This window comes from Chiloscyllium plagiosum, unplaced genomic scaffold, assembly GCF_037043375.1.
Source record: "Chiloscyllium plagiosum isolate Xiang-an unplaced genomic scaffold, Cpla_swu_hap1 HiC_scaffold_4, whole genome shotgun sequence".
In the NCBI taxonomy this organism is placed as follows: Eukaryota; Metazoa; Chordata; class Chondrichthyes; order Orectolobiformes; family Hemiscylliidae; genus Chiloscyllium; species Chiloscyllium plagiosum.
This window is the reverse complement of record NW_028270142.1, coordinates 21,382,761-21,402,374: the sequence shown is the minus strand read 5'-3', so window position 1 is coordinate 21,402,374 and position 19,614 is coordinate 21,382,761. Positions and strand designations below refer to the sequence as shown.

Here is a 19,614-nt window from a genome sequence, read left to right as displayed (position 1 = left end):
CTTTTTAAAAATATAAGCACCATATCTGTCTGCTTCTAATCCACTGGAACAGTACCAAGTAATTCGTCCATGATTTTTGGAAGCATATGATAAGGTTTCCTCCCTTGACACCCTGATACATTTGGAGGCTGATTATTTGATCCAGCAATTTAATGGTGCTTTATTGCAAAATTGGTAGTACCCTGCTCTGCATATACTGCATCACAGAACAAACTGATTTTGCAAACTTTTGTCATAAGTATTCGTTTTGTAACTAATAGATTTTGAAATGTTGTTGTATAATATGTCACATGCTTTCAATTTAAAATATGTCTACAACAATGATCAAGAAAGAAATTGATAGGACAAGAAAATGAGATTGATAAAGTATAATATTTATGAAAAAATATATAGATCTTAAAATTTGACCAACAATCCACACATTAGTTTGGTGTGACCTAACCACCTAACAACTCATAATTTGCATCTAAAATAATAACAGCCTAAAAATAAGAAGTGCCAGTCAGTTCCATCATTCTCTCTGTGCAATCATGACAGTTGTCTGTTAAAACATCATAATCTTCACCACACGCATTAATAAATTCAAGCATTTTTCTTTTATATGCTGGTCTTTCTTCCTCTACCTGTAACAAAAAACAAAAACGAAAGGTTAATTAAAAAAATTGATTCAGTTTTCAAATTAGCTTGAGTTTGTGGGTCTACAATTTCACACACCCTAGTGTTTCAGTGCAGTGAAAGAGCTGGAGCTTATCTTAGAATCACAGTAATTTTACAGCACAGAAGAGCACATTCTGCCCATTGTGTCCGTACTGACTCTCCAAATGAGCAATATGACTTAATGTTAATTCCCTGCCTTTTCCCCATAGCCCTGCACATTGTTTCGCTTCAAATAATCAGTTGAACCAGCCTCCATAACATTTCAATGCAAAACATTTCTGGACTCAGATGCTCACTGTTTGAAAAGTACTTTTTCTCATACTACATTTGTGATTTTTGCAAATAATATTTTCTTTCATTCTCAATTCTTTTATGAGGGGGAAGTGTTTCTCCCTAATTTCTGTCCAGCCCCCATGTGATTTTGAAAACCTCAGTCAAATCTCCTCTTCATCTAATGCCTGGGAAAAGAAATTCCAACTTCACCAATCGATCTTCTTTACTGATATCTCTCAAACTTGGAACCATTCTTGTCAACCTCTTCTGCCTTCTTGTCAATGTTTTTGCATTCTTCTTAAAGTGTGGTTGCCAGAACAATACGTAATACTCCAATTGATGCACGTCTATGGCTTATCCAAGTTCAGCATGTACTCCTTGCTCCTTTACTCTCTGCTTCTTTTATGCCCTGGATATTGTCTACTTTATTAACTGGATCCTTCATCTGGGTCGTTCTTCTTAGACAATAGACAATAAACAATAGGTGCAGGAGTAGGCCATTCTGCCCTTCGAGCCTGCACCACCATTCAATATGATCATGGCTGATCATCCTTAATCAGTATCCTGTTCCTGCCTTATCTCCATAACCCTTGATTCCACAATCCTTGAGAGCTCTATCCAACTCTTTCTTAAATGAATCCACAGACTGGGCCTCCACTGCCCTCTGGGGCAGAGCATTCCACACAGCCACCACTCTCTGGGTGAAGAAGTTTCTCCTCATCTCTGTCCTAAATGGTCCACCCCGTATTTTTAAGCTGAGTCCTCTGGTTCGGCACTCACCAATCAGCGGAAACATGTTTCCTGCCTCCAGAGTGTCCAATCCTTTAATAATCAGATCCCCTCTCAGTCTTCTAAACTCAAGGGTGTACAAGCCCAGTCGCTCCAGTCTTTCAGTGTAAGGTAATCCCGCCATTCCAGGAATTGACCTCGTGAATCTATGCTGCACTCCCTCAATAGCCAGAATGTCTTTCCTCAAATTTGGAGACCAGAACTGCACACAATACTCCAGGTGTGGTCTCACCAGGGCCCTGTACAGCTGCAGAAGAACCTCTTTGCCTCTATACTCAATCCCTCTTGTTATGAAGGCCAGCATGCTATTAGCCTTCTTCACCACCCTCTGTACCTGCATGCTTACCTTCATTGATTGGTGTACAAGAACACCCAGATCTCTCTGTACTGCCCCTTTACCTAAATTGATTCCATTTAGGTAGTAATCTGCCTTCCTGTTCTTGCCACCAAAGTGGATAACCATAAATTTATCCACATTAAACTGCATCTGCCATGCATCTGACCACTCACCTAACTTGTCCAGGTCACCCTGTAATCTCCTAGCATCTTCATCACATTTCACCCTGCCCACCCAGCTTAGTATCATCAGCAAATTTGGTAATGTTATCGCTAATACCATCTTCTATATAATTAACATATATTGTAAAAAGCTGCGGTCCCAGTACTGATCCCTGCGGTACCCCACTGGTCACTGCCTGCCATTCCGAAATGGAGCCGTTTATCACAACTCTTTGTTTCCTGTCAGCCAACCAACTTTCAATCCAAGTTAGTACTTTGCCCCCAATACCATGCGCCCTAATTTTGCTCACTAACCTCCTATGTGGGACTTTATCAAAAGCTTTCTGAAAGTCCAGGTATACTACATCTACTGGATCTCCCCCGTCCATCTTCAGAGTTACATCCTCAAAAAATTCCAGAAGATTAGTCAAGCATGATTTCCTCTTCATAAATCTATGCTGCCTCTGACCTATCCTGTTACTACTATCCAGATGTGTCATAATTTCATCCTTTATAATAGACTCCAGCATCTTTCCCACCACTGAGGTCAGACTAACTGGTCTATAATTTCCTGCTTTCTCTCTCCCACCTTTCGTAAAAAGTGGTACAACATTAGCAACCCTCCACTCCACAGGAACTGATCCCGAATCTATTGAACTCTGGAAAATAATCACCAACGCATCCACAATTTCTCGAGCCACCTCCTTCAGTACCCTGGGATGTAGACCATCAGGCCCCAGGGACTTATCAACCTTCAGACCTAACAGTCTCTCCAACACCAATTCCTGCCAAATATAAATTCCCTTAAGTTCAGGTCCTTCAGCCACTGTTACCTCAGGGAGATTGCTTGTGTCTTCCCCAGTGAACACAGACCTGAAGTACCAATTCAATTCTTCTGCCATTTCTTTGTTCCCCGTAATATATTCCCCTGTTTCTGTCTTCAAGCGCCCAATTTTAGTCTTAACCATTTTTTTGTCTTTCACATACCTAAAAATACTTTTACTATCCTCCCTTATATTATTGGCCAGTTTACCTTCATACCTCATTTTTTCTCTGCGTATTTCCTTCATATTAATCCTTTGTTGTTCTTTAAAAGCTTTCCAGTCCTCCGTTTTCCCACTTATCTTTGCTATGTTATACTTTTTCTCTTTTAACTTTATATGTTTCTTAACTTCTCTTGTCAGCCACGGCCACCCGTGCTTCCTCTTAGGATCTTTCTTCCTTTTTGGAATGAACTGATCTTGCAACTTCTGCATTATACACAGAAATATCCGCCATTGTTCCTCCACTGTCATCCCTGCTAAGGTATTGCACCATTGAACTTTGGCCAGCTCCTCCCCCATAGCTCCATAGTTCCCTTTATTCAACAGAAATATTGGTACTTCCAATTGTACCCTCTCCCTCTCAAATTGCAGATTGAAGCTTATTGTATTATGGTCACTACTTCCCGATGGCTCCATCACCTCGAGGTCCCTGACCAATTCTGGTTTGTTGCACAATACCAGATCCAGAATTGCCTTCTCCCTGGTCGGCTCTAGCACCAGTTGTTCTAAGAATCCATCTCGGAGGCACTCCACAAAGTCTCTTTCTTGAGATCCAATACCATCATGATTCTCCAAGTCTACCTGCATGTTGAAATTCCCCATAACAACTGTAGTAACATCTTTGCGATAGGCCAATTACAGCTCCCGATTCAACTTACATCCGACATCCAGACTACTGTTTGGGGGCCTGTAGATAACTCCCAAGAGGGTCTTTTTACCCTTAGTATTTCTCAGCTCTATCCACACTGACTCTACATCCCCTGATTCTAGGTCGTCCCGCGCAAGGGACTGAATATCATCCCTTACCAACATGGTCACCCCACCCCCTCTGCCCGTCAGTCTGTCCTTACGATAGCATGCGTACCCTTGAATATTCATTTCCCAGGCCCTGTCCACTTGAAGCCACGTCTCAGTTATCCCCACAATATCGTATCTGCCAATTTCCGAAAGACCCTCAAGCTCATCCATCTTATTTCTAATGCTTTGTGCATTTATGTATAGTATTTTTAATTTATTACTGCCCTCACCCTTCCCATCAACTCCTTTTTCACTCAACCTTACAGCATGATCCTTTTCTGAGTTTTCTGCCTCATTGATACAGTTGTCTTTCTTGACTTCCCTTGTTCTAACTTTCCCTTCAATTTCCTTCTTAAGCATCCAGTTTGTCCCCTCCCCCTCGCTACTTAGTTTAAACGTGGCTGTGTAGCAGTAGCAAACCTGCCTGCCAGAATGCTGGTCCCTAACCTATTAAGGTGCAAACCGTCTCTCTTGTAGAATTTATGCTTACCACAAAACATACCCCAGTGATCCAAGAATTAAAATCCTTGCTTCCTGCACATTTCTTTTAATGACTTAAGGACATAAAAATCCCTCTGCTCCTACACCCCATTTAGAATAGCACACCTCATTTTGTATTGCCTCTGTTATAATCCCTGTGCCTGAATAATGAAGGCTGAGGCGTTCATGAACTTGGTTCTCATGCCTTACTTCACTAGAGCTGGTTAGCTGTGCAGAGCTTTTATCTGAGCATAACTAAAGACTAGATCACTGTAGCAGCCGTCAAGTAAGCTTGGAAGGGTTTGTGGTTAATTCAGGCACTGGGGAGGTGGGGGATCCAGAATTTCACAATTTTCTGGATTCTTTGATTATGGGGTTTGGTGTAGCAGAAATTGCTTCATCTCCAGCTCCAGGTTCAAGTAGGTATGTGAATCTACAGCTGGGTGTCCCAGGCTGAGAACACACAAGAGAAGCCCTTGAAAACTGACAATGAAAGGCAGCTTCTGATGCATTCTAAGGTTTTCCAATCTTTAAATGTTCTTAACACGCACTCACATTACTCGGATATTCACTTTATCCAATATGACTGGCTAGTAGTCAATGACTTACACTCTTCCTGCCTGCTTTATACAAATTTAGTTACCTGACCCAATCAAACATTATTTGACTGAATTTTTAGCTGATGGTGTTTAGATTCCTACAATTTCAAGAGAAGGATTGATCTCTACCTTCCAGGCATTTGCCAAGTGTTTGGCATCCTCAACCACAGTCTTAGACTTGCCAATCCTGGCAAGTATTTCCACTCCCTTGTGAATAAGACATTTTTGTCCTCCTGCCACTGTAACCCTAAAAATAGAAACAACTTTAGTTAGCATATTAAGAAAAACCCACGGCACTTCTTTGAAAATGTTAAGATCTTTTCTTGGCGTTACTATTGGTAGCCCACTTAAGTTGCTTGTTTCAATCGTTATAGTTGGATTTTCCAATTAATTGAACTGAGCTAAGCATCAAATGGATTACGGCAATTGAATTGTCAGTCCAACTGGGGAAAAGATCAATCAGCCAGCATCATAATCTGGTTATTTTCTAGCGACATCCCATTAGTCCAAATTCACCTAAATAACCTGCTGACAACTTAAATCAATGTCCATAAACAGCAATTTTTAAGTCGGGTACTGGGTGACAACTTTTGGCTGTGGTGTTACAGCACAACAAGGAGTAAGGAGAGGAAAATTGTTGGGTTGCTGCCTTTTTATTAAGTACAAAATTGAATTGGCACATTAGGTGAAAACTGCAATTATGACTTTAGCTTCTAAATTTGCAGGGCTGCTGAGCAAGATTTACTGAGGGTAAAAATTCAACATAATAGAGATGAAAAACAGTCAATATCAACATCTCATCCTTACATCATGCCTTTAACATAGTAAGCTATTACATGGCTCTTCATTGGAGTTTTATCAAGTTAGTCAGCTTAAAAACCTGCCTGTTTACCCTTTCCATAGAACTTATGTTCCCACAAGTCATTGCTCACATGATTAGCCAAATAAAGAAGATATTAATGCTCCATTCAAATTTCAAACTTGAATGAAATATTTCTCAAGTTGTTTTTGGCTTCCTTCCAAATGTATCATCGACCTATACATCCTTCAGCCAGCAATCCCAATTTGTTCCTTAAGTTCTTGTTTGTTTGTTTTGGTACAATTATAATTGTTCAAAAACATGCAAACTCCTTAATTTTAAGAGACGCAGTCAAGTTATTTAACCTTGGTTTTGTAATAATTTTGCAGTACAGACAGACGGACAAGTACTAAATAAAGTATGACTAACAGCAAGCTGGCTTCGTGCCAAGAGACACATGGCATGCTGTTATGTCTTCTCAGGCTATTAGTAGAGATTCCACAAACAGCTAATTGTGTACTTAAGTTATGACCAAAATGACTTCTTCAGCAACATAGGGAAACACCTATGAAAAAGGCATTTTACCTTCACAAATCATTTGTCAGGCAGTTTTGCATTTTGGACAATTACTCAGTTGTTACTTGATACATGTTCTTGCGGACAGACTGACCCATATTACGGGAAATAGCAATGGGTTATGAGTTGATATGACCTTCATTCACTGCCTCAGTGAAGGACTGGTTCAGATAAGATGAAGTCAGTGAAGTTCAGGTTAATGAAGTACTTGTGACATTGTGACATTGTGACATTGCATAGTGTTGACATTAAATGGAAGGAAAACCAAATCGTAAATTCAACCATGTAATAGTTCAGCTGCCAGGAATGCAAATTGGGAAATCATGAGGATTGTGCTGAGGATTTCTCAATGTGAGAGTTTATCTGTTATCATGAAACTATCTATTCTGTTTTGTTTCGCACCAAGCTTTCTTGAATTATTTAAGACTGGGAGAATGCATTTCTTACTAGTTCTGTATGTGATAATATTCATGATGTGGAGGTGCCACTGTTGGACTGGGGCGGACAAAGTTAAAAATCACACAACACCAGGTTATAGTCCAACAGCTTTATTTGGAAGTACTAGCTTTCGCAGCATTGTTCCTTTGTCAGGTAGTCAGTGGGACAAGATTATAGGACACAGAATTTATAGTAAAAGATCAAAAGTTTCATAGAACTGATGCGATGTATTGAACAAATCTAGATTGCTGTTCAGTCGTTAATCACTTAGAATGGTTCCAGGTTTTGATTCATTAATATGTAAATCCCAGAACTTCTTTCAAGTTTACGTGAATTGGCCATGCTAAATTGCCCACAGTGTTTAGAGATGTGTAAGTTAGGTGCATCAGTCTGGGGTAAGTGTAGAGTAATGGGGGAGTGGGTCTGGGTGGGTTACTTTTCTGAGGGTCATTGTGGACTTGTTGGGCCGAAGGGCCTGTTTCCACACTGCAGGGATTCTATAAAAAGTCACATTCCCGAGATAATTTAAGGTTTTATTTTAAAAAGTGACATCTCAGCTCAGACAGTGCATTAAAGGCGTAAAGTTAGAGTCAGTCTGTATTCCAACCTTGAGTCAGACCGGTTCTATTTCCAAAGTAAGAATTTATTAAATGTCACATGAATGATTACCTACGGATTGTATACAAAATTGAACAAAATAGAATGTAACTGCAAATACAAATCTGCAAATGCAAATTCATCCCATAGACTTATATGTGTGTGTGCGTACGTGTGAGGGAGTGTGAGAGAGAGAGTGTGTGAGTGAGTGAGTGTGTGTGAGGGAGAGAGAGTGTGTGGGTGTGTGTGTGCGTGTGTGCATGAGTGTGATTAGATTAGATTAGATTACATTACAGTGTGGAAACAGGCCCTTCGGCCCAACAAGTCCACACCGACCCGCCGAAGCGAAACCCACCCATACCCCTACATTTACCCCTTACCTAACACTACGGGCAATTTAGCATGGCCAATTCACCTGACCTGCACATCTTTGGACTGTGGGAGGAAACCGGAGCACCCGGAGGAAACCCACGCAGACACGGGGAGAACGTGCAAACTCCACACAGTCAGTCGCCTAAGGCGGGAATTGAACCCGAGTCTCTGGCGCTGTGAGGCAGCAGTGCTAACCACTGTGCCACCGTGCCGCCCAATGATGGAGTATATACCTGTGAGAGGGTTTGCGCGTGAGAATGAGTGTGGGGGTATGTGTGTGAGTGTGTGAATATGATTGTGGGGGTATGTGTAAGAGTGTGTGAATGTGTGTGTATAGTGTACATGCAGACAGTCTCTCATACACACGCTCTCTCTCTCTCTTTCAGGTAGACAAACACCCCCTCCCACACTCACATTTATGCGCACACCTTCTCACAGGTGTATATTCCGTTACACACACACTCTCCCACAAACACACACATACATTCTCTCTCTCACTCTCTCTCTCCGTCACACACATATAAGTCTCTAGGGTGAATTTGCTATTGCAGATTTGTGTTTGCAGATACATTCTATTTTGTTCAAAAAGCACACAAGCTGTAGGCAGTCAGTCCATGTGACATTTAATAAATTCTTACTTTGGAAATAGAACCGGTCTGGCTCAAGGTTGGAATACAGACAGACTCTAACCTCATACTTTTAATACTTTGGCTGAGCTGAAATGTTAGCTTTTTTAAAATAAAACCTTAAGTTATCTTGGGAATGTGACTTGTAAGAAGTTCTGGGATTTACATATTAATGAATCGAAACCTGCAACCCATTCTCAGTGATTAAAGACTAAACAACAATCTAGATTTGTTCAATACATTGCATCAGTTATTTGACACTTTGATCTTTTGCTATAAGTTTTGTGTCCTATGATCTTGTGGCACTAGCTACCTGACAAAGAAGCAGTGCTCCGAAAGCTTGTGCATCAAATAAACCTGTTGGACTATAACCTGGTGTTGTGTGATAATATTCAGAAAACATTGCCAGTTGCTCAGAGCCCTTGAGCAAATTATTCTCAGCTAAATAAAGAGCTCTACAGATTAAGCATTGAATGGCATGCTATATATTGTGCATTGACTGTACAGAGGTAGGAACTAATTAGCCAGGAAACAATTGCTATGTGTAAGTGCTTTGGAGGGTCACATTCATGGCTGTGCTAGGCAATCAGCTGGTGTGTAAAAAAGACACTAATATAAGGCAGTCTTCTTAACAACCAACATGGAGTAAGTGAGAACTGCAGATGCTGCAGATCAGAGTCAATAAATGTGACGCTGGAAAAGCAGAGCCAGTCAGGCAGCATTCGAGGAGCAGGAGAGTCGACGTTTTGAGCATAAGCTCTTCATCAGGAATGTGGGTGGGCTCAAGGGGGCTGAGAGATAAATAGGAGAAGGGTGGGGCTGGGGGTAGGTAGTTGGGAATGCGATAGTTGATGAGGGGGGGGTGATGCTGGTAGATCAGAGAAGAGGGTGGAGCAGATAGGTGGGAAGGAAAATGGGCAGGTAGGACAGTTCAAGAAGGCGGTGCCGAGTTGGAGAGTTGGATCTGGGATAAAGTGGGGGGAGGGGAGGTGAGGAAATTGGTGAAATCAACAAGGCAGAAGATGAGATGTTCTTCCTCCAAGCATCGGGTGGCTAGAATGTGGCAGTGGAGGAGGCCCCTTCAAACAATGCAGCATCTTATATTAAACCATCCATCAAAGTTAACATGGTTTTACGAAGGGTAAATCATGTTTGGCTAATTTAGTAGAGTTCTCATGGGTAACAAGCAAAGTTGATAGTAAGAATCCTATACATGTAATATATCTGGACTTCCAGAAGGCATATGATAAGCTGCCACACAAGAGGTTAATTCACAAGGTTGCATCATATGGATTTGGGGTAATTTATTAATCTGGATAGATGACTGGCTGAGGGACAGAAGACAGACAGACGGGATAAATGTTTTTTTTTCCTGAGTGTCCAAATGTAACTAGAACAAAGAAAATTTACAGCCCAGGAACAGGCCCTTCGGCCCTCCAAGCCTGAGCCTATCCAAATGTACAGTCTAAACCTGTCGGTCAATTCCTAAAGATCTGTATCCCTCTGCTCCCCACCTACTCATGCATCTGTCTAGACACATCTTAAATGAATCTACCGTGCCTGCCTCTACCACCTCTGCTGGCAATGCATTCCAAACGCCCACCATCCTCTGTGTGAAGTACTTGCGTGTGTATCCCCCTTAAACTTTCCACCTCTCACCTTGAAAGCATGACCTCTCATTATTGAATCCTTCACCCTGGGAAAAAGCTTGTCTATATCCACCCTATCTATACCCTTCATGATTTTGTAAACCTCAATCAGGTCCCCCCTCAATCTCCTTTGTTCTAATGAAAATAAACCTAACCTACTCAACCTCTCTTCATAGCTAGCATCTTCCATACCAGGCAACATCCTCATAAACCTTGACTGCACCCTCTCCAAAGCATCCACATCCTTTTGGAAATGTGGCGACCAGAATTGTACACAGTACTCTAAATATGGCCGAAACAATGTCTTGTACAATTTTAACTTGACTTGCCAGCTCTTATACTCAATACCCCGCCCAATGAAGGCAAACATACTATATGCCTTCTTGACCACTTTATCTACCTGTGCAGCAAACTTCAGGATACAATGGACCTGCACTCCCAGATCTCTCTGCCCATCAACTTTTCCCAAGGCGCTTCCGTTCTTTGTGTAATTCACTCTAGAATTAGTCTTGCCTAAATGGATCACCTCACATTTGCCTGGATTGAAAACCACCTGCCACTTTTCCACCCAACTCTCCAGTCTATCTATATCTTCCTGTATTCTCTGACAGTCCCTTATGCTTTCTGCTACTCCACCAATCTTCGTGTCATCTGCAAACTTGCTGATCATACCAACAGTGCCCTGATCATACCAACTAGTGAGGGATTGGTCCTTGGATCCCAGCTAGTACAATCTATGCTGACATCTTGGATACAGGATGGAAGGCTTCGTAGCCAAATTTGCAGATGACACAAAAATAGGTGTAAATTGCAATGAGGAAATAAGAACATTACAAATGGTTATAGATAGGTTAGGAGAGTGGGCCAAAATGTGGCAGATGCAGTTTAACATGGATATGTATGAGGTCATGCATTTTGGTCAAAAAGATGGGAAGGCGAACTATTATCTAAATGGGGAGAGACTTCAGGGTGCTCCTGTGCAGAGGGATTTGGGTGTCCTCGTTCATGAGTCACAGAAAACTAGCATGCAGGTACAGCAGATAATAAAGAAAATGAATGGAATGTTGACTTTTATGACTAAAGGAATAGAATGTAAAGGTAAGGAAATACCGTTGCACCTATACATGGCATTAGTGAGACTACACCTGGAGTATTGTGCGCAGTTTTGGTTCTCTTATTTGAGGAAAGATGTAGTGGCATTGGAAGCAGTTCAGAGAAGGTTCACTAGATTGATCCCAGAGATGAGGCGCTTGTCGAATGAAGAGAGATTGAACATTTTAGGCCTATACTCTGTGGAATTTAGACGAATGAGGGGAGACCAAATTGAGGTATTCAAGATGATAAAAGCTACAGATAAAATAAATGTGGAGCAGATGCTTCCTCTTCTGGGACATTCTAGGATGAGAGGTCATAGTCTTAGGATAAGGGGTAGCAAATTTAAAACAGTGTTGAGGAGAAATACTTTTCCCAAAGGATTGTAAATCTGTGGAATTCGCTCCCCAAAGTGCAGTGGATGCTGGGACAGTGAGTAAATTTAAGGAAGAGTCAGACAGATTTTTAATTGGTAATGGGTTGAAGGGATAAGGAGAGAAGGTCGGGGTAAGGAGCATATCAGCCATCATCGAATGGCGGAGCAGACTCAATGGACCGAATGGTCTAATTCTGCTCCTTTATCTTATGAACTTATAAACACCAATGAGCTCTAATCTCTCCAAGTCTAAAATGTGATTATTTTGAAGAAATGGGAGAACCAGAAGAGCATAGTGCCAATGGATGTCTGTAAATAACTCTAAAACATTATAAATTAATTTAAAGTTGTTCAGGAAATTTGGCACAAATAATGCCAGAGAGAAAATGAAATTAAAAGAAATGAGTGTATCGCATGTAAACTGAGAAATGGAATGTTGACCATGACAGCAAAATGGAAAAGACATTTAACCTTCACAAATCATTTGTCAACCAATGTGGCATTTTGGACAGTTACTTGGTTGTTACTTGGTACAAGTTCTTGTGGACAGACTGACCCATATAACAGGAAATAGCAATAGGTTATGAGTTTTACTTCATGATGAATTGGGAAGCTAATGATGTAATGGAGGCATTTGAGAAATTTAAACAATAGTGTGGATTGACATATAGTAGTTTCTTAAAAGGTGTTAGCAATGAGGAGGAAGTCGTAGGTTGACCTTAATAAATTTAGAGTCATAGTGTCATAGAGATGTACAGCATGGAAACAGACCCTTTGGCTGAGAGGGTGGGCAGAAATGTGGTAGATGGAGTTTAACATGGATAAGTGTGAGGTCATGCATTGCGTGCAATTCTGGTTTTCTTTCTATCGGAAGGGTTCAGAAAAGATTCACAAGGATGTTGCCAGGGTTGGAGGATTTGAGCTACAGGGAGAGGTTGAATAGGCTGGGGCTGTTTTCCCTGGAGCATCAGAGGCTGAGGGGTGACCTTATAGAGGTTTATAAAATCATGAGGGGCATAGAGTCATAGAGATGTACAGCATGGAAACAGACCCTTCGGTCCAACCCGTCCATGCTGACCAGATATCCCAACCCAGTCTAGTCCCATCTGCCAGCACCTGGCCCATATCCCTCCAAACCCTTCCTATTCATATACCCATCCAAATGTCTCTTAAATTTTGCAATTGTACCGGCCTCCACCACTTCCTCTGGCAGTTCATTCCATACACGTACCACCCTCTGCGTGAAAAAGTTGCCCCTTAGGTCTCTTTTATATCTTTCCCCTCTCACCCTAAACCTATGCCCTCTAGTTCTGGACTCCCTGACCCCAGGGAAAAGACTTTGTCTATTTATCCTATCCATGCCCCTCATAATTTTGTAAACCTCTATAAAGTCACCCCTCAGCCTCTGACGCTCCAAGGAAAACAGCCCCAGCCTGTTCAGCCTCTCCCTACAGCTCAAATCCTCCAACCTTGGCAACATCCTTGTAAACCTTCAGTATTCAGCTGGTGTGCAATTCTACTTAGTTCATCATAGGGTCAATGCTGAAAAGCAGTTCATTATAGCATCAGAATGTCAGTCAAATAAGGGGGGTAGTGCTGGGCTGACAAGGACTATTTTCTGACTGTATGGCTCTTGTCTCCAGTGTGGAATCCAAGATGGCATGTATATTATCAGAGCCATTCTGTCAGCATGTAGACCATACACAACATATCCACTGTCTGGAATGAGGTCTTGCAATAGTCGCTGGAGTTCATGGCAAGATTTATCATGATATACTGCACTGTGCACAGTCTTGTCACCAGGTATACAGCAATGAGCTGAGGAAGGAGGAGTTGAAAAGAAGAGAAGGGGAAAGGGAGGATGACAAAATGAGGAGGAGGTAGCAAGGTGACTAATGCATTTCGTTTCTGGGAACGGGTAATCCAACTGGAGTACAGTGAATGCAGTCTCAATTCCCCATTCACACAAAGTCCCCAAGATCTTTTTCCTCTGTTAATCTCCATCACAGTATCTTCTCAGCCACAATGCTAAAATGAAAGCCAATATAAAATAAACATTCCCAACCAAATTTCTTATTCAAATCATTCAAATCATATCGGAGTGAAATATCTCCCGTGACATGTCACCCTTTATTTACACATGCACAATACATGGATTCTGACCAGCTAGCTCAGAGCCAGTCCCTCGAGTGAGGAGAATCTTTGACACTTCTGTTTATTTTTTTTTTCTTTTCAGAGAGAACAGGCTGTCTGACACTCCTGTTCTTGCTTTTTTTTCTTTCCCCCACACTACCACCTAACTGCGGTAGTGCTTATTTTTCCACCAGCACCCATGGTGTGTGTGTGCAGGTGTGAGACATAGTGAGAGACACAAGGTGCATGAATCTTTATTCAAATTTCCATCACCAGGAAGAAAGGAAACACCCGAGTGGCCTGTGACAAGCAGTGCCCTTAACATCAAAGGGCAATGCTGCATGATCAAATAGTGAAGGGGAGGGCAGGGATTAAATCAAAATAGAGTTGGAGGGACACTTCTGTTTATTTTGTTTTAGAACTGAAGACTTTAATCATTCTCCAATAAACAATACACACATTCAATGTTTCTTGCTCGCTGCTGCGACCTGGCCAGCAATACAGTCTAGATCCCTCTGTCCTTGTGGAGTCAGTCTGCGGCCACCATTAGTACCCTTCTCCACCATCTTCAGGCCTTCCAGTGCTTGCAGCACCTTTCTAGCCGCAGACTTGGAGCCGTAGCTGAAGTGTCTGGGCTTCACACTGTTCCGTTGGCGCCCACCATAGATCTTGGTCATGGCGCCAACTCCAACACCGCCACTCAAGTACAGGTGATGTACTGTGGAGGCAGCACGGGTGTAGAACCAGTTCTCATCATATGGAGCAAGTTCTTTGTGTTTGCCCAGCTTCACGGTGTCAACCCAATCGGGTATCTTTAACTTGCCAGACTCCTTGAGAAAAGCACCCAGTGCTTTGACAAACTCCTGCTGGTTCACGTCCTTCACTGTGACACCAGGCATCGTGCTGCCACGCTGTTGGGATCCGGGGCGGAAAAGGCCGGTGTGGGGTCTCTCACCCCGCTTCACAGGGGCGCCTCACACTTCTGTTTATATCTGTCAGCTAGGGCTCCCTGATTGGTCCAGGTTAACAATCCGAATCAGGGCTCTCATGGTCAATGAGATCCACCTGGCCCTCATTCTAGTCACTACACAAAGTCAATGAATTCCCCTAATGTATTCTGTTAGTAGGTTCCTTCTGCATACTTTTGTCCAACCTAGTACTTCTACATGTTGCTACCACAATGATTGCAGCATGACGGGTAAAGGCTGACTTTCATTCGACTCACTGCAGAAAGCCCATTAAATGGAAAAATAGAAATAGGCCCTCTGTCCAATTGCTACTCCTCAGTTTCTCTCATTAAATGCTCTCATTCTCATTCAATGAGATTGTGGTGGGTCTGATAACCCCTAATGCTACTTTCCTGGCTTTTCCTTACTATTCTTTACTAATTACAATTCTTATATCTGAGCCATAAAAATATTCATCAACCCAGTCTCTATAGTAGTCTGTGATAAATAATTCCACAGATGCACTACCCTCTGAGAGAAGAAATACCTCCTCAGTTCTGTGCTAACTCAGCAAACCCTTGCCCGGAGATTATACCCTCTGGTCTTAGACTACGCCACAAGGAGAAACAGCGTGTACTCTGTAAAGCTCCCTAAGAACCATTTATGTTTCATTAAAGTCACCCATTCTTCTAAATTCCAGTGAGCAAAAGCCCAAGTGACTCAACCTCTCCTCAAAATAAAACCCCTCCAAACCCAAGATCAACCTCATGGATCTTCTCTGGCCTGCTGCCAATGTCAGTATATTTTTCTTTAGATAAGGGGACTAAAATGTTCTCAGTATTATGGGTGGTCTAAGTACTGCCTTATATAGTTTGAGGAAGACTTATGTATTTGTGTATTCCAATCCCTTCGAAATAAAGGCCAGCATTCCATTTGTCTTCCCCATTACTTGCTAAATTTGGATGTTAGCTTTTTGCGATTCATGCACAAGGATTCCTGAATTCCTCTGTGCTGCCGCTTAGTGCAGTCTTTCACTATTTCAATCATATTCAGTACTTTATTCTTCCTGCCAAAATGGATAATCTCACATTTCCCGCGTTATAATCAATCCGCCAAGCTTTTGCCCACCATGGTGGCTCAGTGTTGGCACTTCACAGTGTCAGGGACCCAGGTTTGATTCCAGCCTTGAGTGACTGTCTGTGTGGAGTTTGAATGTTATCCCTGTCTCTGTGTGACTTTCCACCCACAAAATCGTTCCATGGTGTCCAGGGACAAGCAGCTAGGAGGATTAGCCATGGGAAATGCAGGGGTATGGGGATAGGTGGGGGGCTAGATCTGGGTGGGACACTTTTCGGAGGGCCGGTGCTGACACGATGGGCCAAGTTTCCCTTTTCTGCACTTTAGCGATTCTAAGATCAGTTTCTCTTCTTCAGCCACTTTCAGTACCTTTTCCAGGTGCAATTCCCATTTAAGAGTAGGCTGCCTTTAAATATTAGGTAAAAACAAGGACTGCACATGCTGGAAACCAGATTCTTGATTAGAGTGGTGCAGGAAAAGCACAGCAGTTCAGGCAGCATCCGAGGAGCAGGAAAATCGACATTTCGGGCAAAAGCCCTTCATCAGGAATAGAGGCAGAGTGCCTGCAGAGTGGTGGCATTCTGCCTTTAAATACTACAGACTAATGTCACATCCCAGCTCATGCTCTTTTTCCGAGCTGAATGATAATGGGTATCAAGCAGAATCTGTATCATAATTTAGCCCCACACATTAAATTTCAGTTTTCAATTAGTGAATAGATATTTTGTTTACCTTACTCCTGAATGTTTCAAAGGTCCCATCATTATCCAAGGAAGATATTTCAAAGGCCTCACAACCTTTTCTGCTTTGACAACATATTGATTGTACATTGTGCTGCATTGTGGTACTGATTGCAAGTAACTGGGGAGATGATGATCTGCACAATTACAAATGTATTTATTAGAATAGACTCATTGTCTCTTACTTATCCTTAAAGTGGCAAAAAGAACTAATCATGGATAAATCAAACAGCAAAATTACTAATTCTGGATTTTTTTTTTCATTTGAATTATGTTTTACCAGATTATGCATTAAGTCTTTATTCTCTAAAATTAAAAAAATTAGTGAGTTAACTTACACACTTCAACCTGAGCTACAAATCTTCCCCAAAATTGGTACTGTTTAATATTTTATAACATTGCATGGAAGCTCATAAAATTTTACAATTATCTTCAGCACAGTATAATTTTTGGAATGAATTTCCAGAAAATCTTTAATTGCAGCCAAAATAACAAAATTAATTTAGAATTGCCGAGAAAAAGACTTTTTATCAAAGCTTGCACTCATGAATAGATTTTGCAAGAACATTGATGTACAGGAAAAGCTGTAATTGCTTCTTCCCCTTGCATACTTCTCGTGAATTCTCATGATAAGTGCAAACAAAAAGCTTCAATAAAGTGTATCATTTTTCTCACAAATACCTAAATTCTGTACGACCAAATGATTAAAATGTATCTAGTATAAAATAAATGGGCTCAGTGGTTAGTACTGCCTCACTAGCATCACAGACCCAGGTTCGATTCCAGCCTTGGATTAGTGAGTGGATTTTGTACATTCTCCACATGTTTACATGGGTTTCTTCTGGGTGTTCCGGTTTCCTCCCACAGTCCAAAGATGTGCAGGTTAGGTGAATTGGTCATGCTAAAAAAAAAGCCTATAATGTTCAGGGATGTGTAGGTTAGCTGCATTACTCAGAGGAAATGAAGAGTAATCGGGTAGATGAGTGGTTCTGGGTGAGTTACTCTTCGGAGGGTTAGTGTGGACTTGTTGGGCCAAATGGCCTGTTTCCACACTGGAGAGATTCAATGATTTGATGACCAAGATTTCAATAGGATGGGAGAACAAAAAAAAATTGTGGGTCTAGTTTGCTCATAGGAGTTACTTCATCTCTTGATCTTTGTCAATTACATCTCTACGCAGTTCACATCTACCTCTGTACATTCCGTCTGTAGCTACTTGTATGAGAAAAGGCACCTTTCTGTGGACAGGTTTTTAACCTGACTCATGGATCCAGTCACTGTTTCAATGGGCTGCTTTTGGCGTGGCTGTTATAATTTGATCTGTTAGTTTGGGTGGCTCTGCTCCTGTCAGTATAGACCTTAAGTTCAGAGTACCCACAATTATTCCAAACACACCTAATCCATTAAAGTGGAGCCATTGCAATCTTTTCCAAGGTCCTATAGTTGTTTCAAATGTTGTACCTTGTAGTTGCTAAGTCTTATTTTAAATAACTTAGTTAATTTATTTTCATTTAGACATTTGATAGTAAACATGTAATATTAACTCTGCTGAACCACCCAACTGCTGACATTAGAAAACTTTAGTAGATTTCAGATTAATAAGGAATGGAAACAAAATAAAAACCAGAGGGTGTAAAGTATTGAATCATCATTTAAAATATCATATTGTCTTAGTACAACCAAAAATTTAAAACTTCAATTAAATACATAATGTTTTAATACTTACTATTTACGTCCCTGTTACCACGTCGATGTTTACGGATGCTACGTGAAGTGACACCATCGGAACAAAACACAACTAGGAACACAAAGAGCATGGTGCTGCAAAAACCTGGTGAGAAACAACATGATGTTTTAAACATTGCAAGAAGTTAACAATACAAGAATTTACCGTAATCAGTTGCCAATGATCTTTTAAAAATAACAACACATTGTTGCTTGTCATTACCTATTTGGACAAAGATAAATGTTAATGTTTGAGGAGATTTGAAGCAATTCTATATTGACACCACTCTTAGAAGATGCATAATGTTACAGTGCGTAAATTCTCTTCAAATATATTGTTGCCGTATAATAAATACATTCCTCCATGTGTACAAGCCCCAACCTCCATTCTTTCGGATTTCTGTTTTATTGAAAACACATCATATTTTTCAGCATGATGGCACTGTCAATGTCTCTGAGTTAGGTTTATGGCAAATAATAATGCCAAATAATTTATTATAGTCGCACAACATACACTACACACAAATTTAGTGTGACCTATCTCTTGAATTAATGATGCATTAAAAATTCCAGAGGCACTGAAAATGCTGCTCTGCGAGCAGATTTGAGCAACAATAAAACAAACCATTTATCCTATTTATATGCTGATTACAGTGCCATGCAATTGAAACTTCACTACAGAAGAATCTCTCTCTATAGTGGAGCCAATTTAGATTACTTTCAAAAACATAGATGGAGGAAACTATTAACAACATAAAACATTCCATAATAATCTATTCTTTCTCAGAACATTAGGAGCAAGTTATTTGTAACACGATTATTTCAGTCATAAATAAGGACCTCTTTGGTTACCTACTTGTGTCACTTTCCTACCCTCATTCCCCTTTCCATTACTAACCCTATTCCTTCTCTGCATGTCCCATAAAATATTCCCAGGTTTCAACATGCTTCTAAGTAGTGTCCCAAAATAATGCAACATTCATATGAATTGAATCTCGCAAGATTTAATTCTTGAGTTCAGATGTTATTATATAGTTTTTGCTATTTCTGAAGAAGCTAAAATGAACAACTGTAGCTTTTTTTTAAAAAATAGAAAGCGCTCAGCGTTGCAAGAATTTGATCAATTCTCCATTTTGAAAAGAAAGAACTAAAATATCATTGTACAGCAATGTATATGAGCACCCACTTTGCCCCTTCAGGCAAAAGTAGGGAAGAGACCCTTCAGTTGTCTTCATCATATTCTGATGATCTTTAAGATTTGCTCATGAGCAATGCTCCTCACACCAATCTGGAAGTAAGCATTCTTGTCTCAACCTGGACTAAATACTGT

The 19,614-nt window shown here is 41.0% G+C and overlaps 1 protein-coding gene and 1 pseudogene across 2 annotated transcripts in view; both read right to left on the bottom strand.

Annotated features, from left to right (window-relative positions):
* Positions 1 to 353: 353 nt before the first annotated feature.
* LOC148150093 (uncharacterized) overlaps positions 354 to 19,614 on the bottom strand; it is a 42,060-nt gene continuing 22,799 nt past the window's right edge. For both annotated transcript variants that reach the window (XM_087985814.1, XM_087985815.1), the window contains exons 2-5: positions 18,286 to 18,390; positions 16,552 to 16,696; positions 5,267 to 5,384; positions 354 to 623 (exon numbers count right to left, since the gene is read on the bottom strand). In XM_087985814.1, coding sequence (XP_087841940.1) covers positions 483 to 623; positions 5,267 to 5,384; positions 16,552 to 16,696; positions 18,286 to 18,390 — 509 coding nt within the window. In that variant the 3' untranslated portion in view covers positions 354 to 482. The remainder of the gene's footprint in view (positions 624 to 5,266; positions 5,385 to 16,551; positions 16,697 to 18,285; positions 18,391 to 19,614) is intronic.
* LOC122549351 (small ribosomal subunit protein eS19 pseudogene) lies at positions 14,204 to 14,729 on the bottom strand (annotated as a pseudogene).